Consider the following 4,181-nt stretch of genomic DNA (forward strand, 5'->3'; position numbering starts at 1 on the left):
TAGTTGCACCCAACGTAATAACCCCTCCAACCCTGTGAATCATTAAGCAAACTCCGGTCCAAACACCACCGGCCACGAGCTTTGGGCTTTGCTCTCATGGAGCATATTTATTTATATAGGCATATTTATTTAGCATATTTTATTTTAGATCAACAATATTTTTTTTTAAACTTATAAACTCTGCTGGAAAAAAAACAACAACAAAAAAAAACAGCTAAAACCAGCCTAAGATAAGCTGGTTTTAGCTGGTCTCCTTTATTTTTTCTTCAGCAGGGAAGTTTTTATTTTGAAATGTAAGTCAATTACAATTGGCTAAGGACAACCCCATTTTGGGGGTCCTGCGCACTTTTGGAAGTCACACCCCCTTTTGGAGATCTCCGGGCTGCAGTCATACCTACACTGGCATCTTTACTTTTCTTCAATGAAGGTGCATTGTTCATCTTATTTTTACGGTATATGAACCATACCATAATGCACATTAATATTACCACACCTACAACCCCCAATAATCCTACCTTATTCTCTTCTTTCAACTTCGGTCTCTCTTCTTTCTCTCTCTGCCTCTTCTGAGCTTCCTTGTACATCATATTTGTATAATGCTCTCTACCGTTCTCCATCACCATTTTTATCATCTTCTCCAACAGTCCATTAACCTGCATTGAATTGTTATCTTTGTTATTGAAAACATGAAACCTGGATTTACACTGTCTAACAAGCTCATTCATCTGCTTATTTTCTGTCAGAAACTCATCTATTGGTTTGTCTAACTGATCTCCTCTAGTGAACAGAATGATAGTGTAATTATCAGCTTTTTCTCCAAAAATTTTCTGAATCCATTTCACAGTATTTTTCTCTTCATCTGTGAATCTCACATCCAGTCTGATGACCAGCAGAAACACATGAGGGCCAGGAACAGACATGCTGACACACTTCTCAATCTCCTCCTTCAGTTGATTTTCACTTATGTTTGTATCAAACATTCCTGGAGTGTCGATCACAGTGATCCCATTCTGCTGATGTTTTTGGCATATATTAGTCACAGATTCAAAAGAATGTTTTTCTTTAAACACCTTTCCTTTTAGGATTGTGTTTCCTGATGCACTCTTTCCAGCTCCAGTTTTACCAACCAACATTATCCTGAGATCTGGCAAGACTGTAGAAGATAAAAAAAAGACAAATGGTGCTGATATTAACACGTTTCAAGTTTCAAGTTTAGTTTATTTCTAGAGCACATTTAAAAACAACAGTAGCTGACCAAAGTTCTGTACAAAAAGGGCCGTAAAACAAACAACAAGGTACTGTACATAGTATTGTACATTACAGATAAAAAAAACAACAACAACAACAAAAAAGCAAAGACAAAAAGAAAAACCACAGTTCTCAAACTGAATTAAATGCCAATGAATAAAAATGTGTTTTAAGACTAGTTTTAAAAGCAGAAAAATTTGGGGCCATCCTCACTAATAATGGTAGTGCATTCCAGAGTTTAGGGGAAGCTACAGCAAAGGCACGATCTCCCCTGTGCTTCAGTCTTACTCTAGGGACTGCCACCAACATAAGGTCAGCAGACCTCAGAGACCTGGATGGAATGTGCAGTTGTATAAGATCAGAAAGGTAGGTTGGGGCTAGGCCGTTTAAGGATTTATATGCAAGCACTAAAACCTTAAAATCAATTATAAAACAGACCGGAAGCCAATGTAGGGAAGCAATGTTCCTGTTTACGTGTTCGAGTTAAAAGTCGAGCTGCAGCATTCTGCACTAACTGCAAGCATGAGAGAGAGGCCTGGTTGACACCAACATAGAGGGCATTACAATAGTCTAAATGAGATAAAATAAAGACATGTATAAGCCTTTCAAAATCATTAAATGACAAAAAAGTCTCAATTTTAGATAAAAGCCTTAACTGATAAAAACTTGACTTTACTACAGAGTTTATCTGTTTGTCAAGTTTAAAATCCATATCCAATATTACACCCAGGTTTTTAACAGTGGACTTAACATGTTGAAGCAAAGGTCCCAGATCAATGTTAGAGACCTTGTTAGTACAATTTGGACCAAATATCATAATTTCAGTCTTGCTCTCATTAAAATGTAAAACAAAATAGGGCCATCCAATCTTCAATATCTCTGAGGCAATCAAAGAGAAGTTGCAAAGAACTGGCACGTTCCCATTTCAGTGGCAGATAAATTTGTGTGTCATCTGCATAACAGTGAAACAAAATATTTTTTTCCTGAGAATAGACCCTAATGGGAGCATATACAGGGAAAGCAGCATAGGGCCAAGGATATAGCCTTGAGGGACTCCAAATGGAAGGGGAGCTGATGAGGAAACAAAGTAATCAAGGCGGACAGAAAAAGTCCTGTCAGTTAGATAGGACCTGAACCACTCCAAAGCAGTACCCTTAATGCCGATAACATGTTCCAACCGGGAAAGTAGGATATTATGATCAATGGTATCAAATGCAGATGTCAGATCTAAAAGCATAAGAATGGCTGAACCTCCTGAGTCAGTGACTAATAAAAGGTCATTAAAACCTTTAAAAGTGCCGTTTATGTGCTATGAAGAGCTTTTAAACCAGACTGATATAATTCTAAAACTCTATGCCAACATGTGTTTCATATGCAAGTCCTGTGACCACTTGTGTTTGGATTTTTATTTATTTATTTTTTAATGAAAAATTATTTTGAAAGATAATAATGCTGTAATTTTTTACTAGACAACTAATATTTAAGATATCTACAATGAAATGTTGTCTAGTCACATATTTATATGGACTATTTCAAAATAAGTTACAATTCTAATTTAATAATCTCTAATTAAGTTTTTCCTAGTAAGATTGAAAATTTGGGATACCACTGTTTCACAATCAGTCAACCCAGGTAAATTATTATTTTTTGTGCCTAATAAAATTGCAAAAATTATATACTATATTTCTACTTCAGTAGCACTTCAGGGCAATTGCAAAAGTATACTAAATACCACTGATATTTCAATAAAATAAAAATTTTAGTGCATTGAAATAAAGTATATTGACGCAAAAATATATACACGGCTCTTCGGCGTGGATGAATTTAATGTTTTGAGGAATATGTGTGGTTGCCATTCACTGCACCAGTGTGGATATACCTCTGAATCACAGACTCTAGCCTATGTCTAGTAATATATGACCAAAATAAGAATTTTCATTGGACATTGTGATCTGAACAAGTAAGTAACAAGTCTGCCACTTTAGTTCTGACCAACTGAGGAAAAAAACATTATAATAAATTGCGTTGCCAATGGTGATTAAATCGTACGATCGGTTAGCTCATATCACATTAAACCATGGAAATTATTATTATTGTTATACTTTGTTCTCACATTGTTAATGTTAACAACATCAGCATTGCGTGACTACATGTAGCTATGTAGTGTGTATTAGCGTTACCTGTAGATTTAAATTTCTGTAGTCTAATTTCTAATGGTCATACCATTCAAATTCCATATAAAGAAATTATTTTAACCCAAAAAGCAAATTATTCTTCTTTAGAACTGGTTCTCTTTAAAATACAAAACTTGTGCATCTGATTACAGATAGCCTACATGGGATCACACATTTAAAACTGGAATATAATTTAATTTCAGTCAAATATGTATCATAAACACATAATCCTTTCACGATTTCAATCAGAATGCATTTTATTATTCCAGCTGATGTGAGAAAAGGCTATAAAGGATCCTCCACCTGCAGCATTTTAAAGGGGTGGTTGACTGGTTTTTTTCTAGGCTTGATTGTGTTTATGGGGTGCAGTCTAACATGTGTTAATGCTTAGTTTGTTAAAAAACGCATTATTTTTCACATAATTTACCTTTATTCCACACCGCTCTGTCCCTTCTCCTCTGAACGCGCTGATCATTTCCTGCTTTTATGAGGCCCCTCCCTCAGAAATACACAATGGGCTCTGATTGGTTAGCTGGCCCAGTGTGTTGTGATTGGCTAAACCACCTCTAGTGCGTGTCTAAATGTCCCGCCACTCAGCTCAGCAGCATGTGCTCCGGTTGTATTGTAAACAATGACATCGTCTATATTGCGAATCAATTTGAGTCCGATTGAGACACAGAGGATATTATTGAAGAGGATCGCACAGAACCTGTCCAAGCACGGCTTTTAATGGTAGGCCTAAGATTTTTGTTTGTTGTC

General features: G+C 36.0%; 1 protein-coding gene across 1 annotated transcript; it reads right to left on the bottom strand.

Annotated features, from left to right (window-relative positions):
* Positions 1 to 302: 302 nt before the first annotated feature.
* LOC107573159 (GTPase IMAP family member 4-like) lies at positions 303 to 1,809 on the bottom strand. Its single transcript, XM_016259611.1, has 2 exons — positions 1,764 to 1,809; positions 303 to 1,153 (listed from the first exon to the last, which is right to left on the bottom strand). The coding sequence occupies exons 1-2, from the start codon at positions 1,807 to 1,809 to the stop codon at positions 303 to 305; spliced, it is 897 nt and encodes a 298-aa protein (XP_016115097.1).
* Between the last annotated feature and the right edge of the window lie 2,372 nt (positions 1,810 to 4,181).

Source organism: Sinocyclocheilus grahami, unplaced genomic scaffold (genome assembly GCF_001515645.1).
Source record: "Sinocyclocheilus grahami isolate Dianchi unplaced genomic scaffold, SAMN03320097.WGS_v1.1 scaffold1879.1, whole genome shotgun sequence".
Lineage (NCBI taxonomy): Eukaryota > Metazoa > Chordata > Actinopteri > Cypriniformes > Cyprinidae > Sinocyclocheilus > Sinocyclocheilus grahami.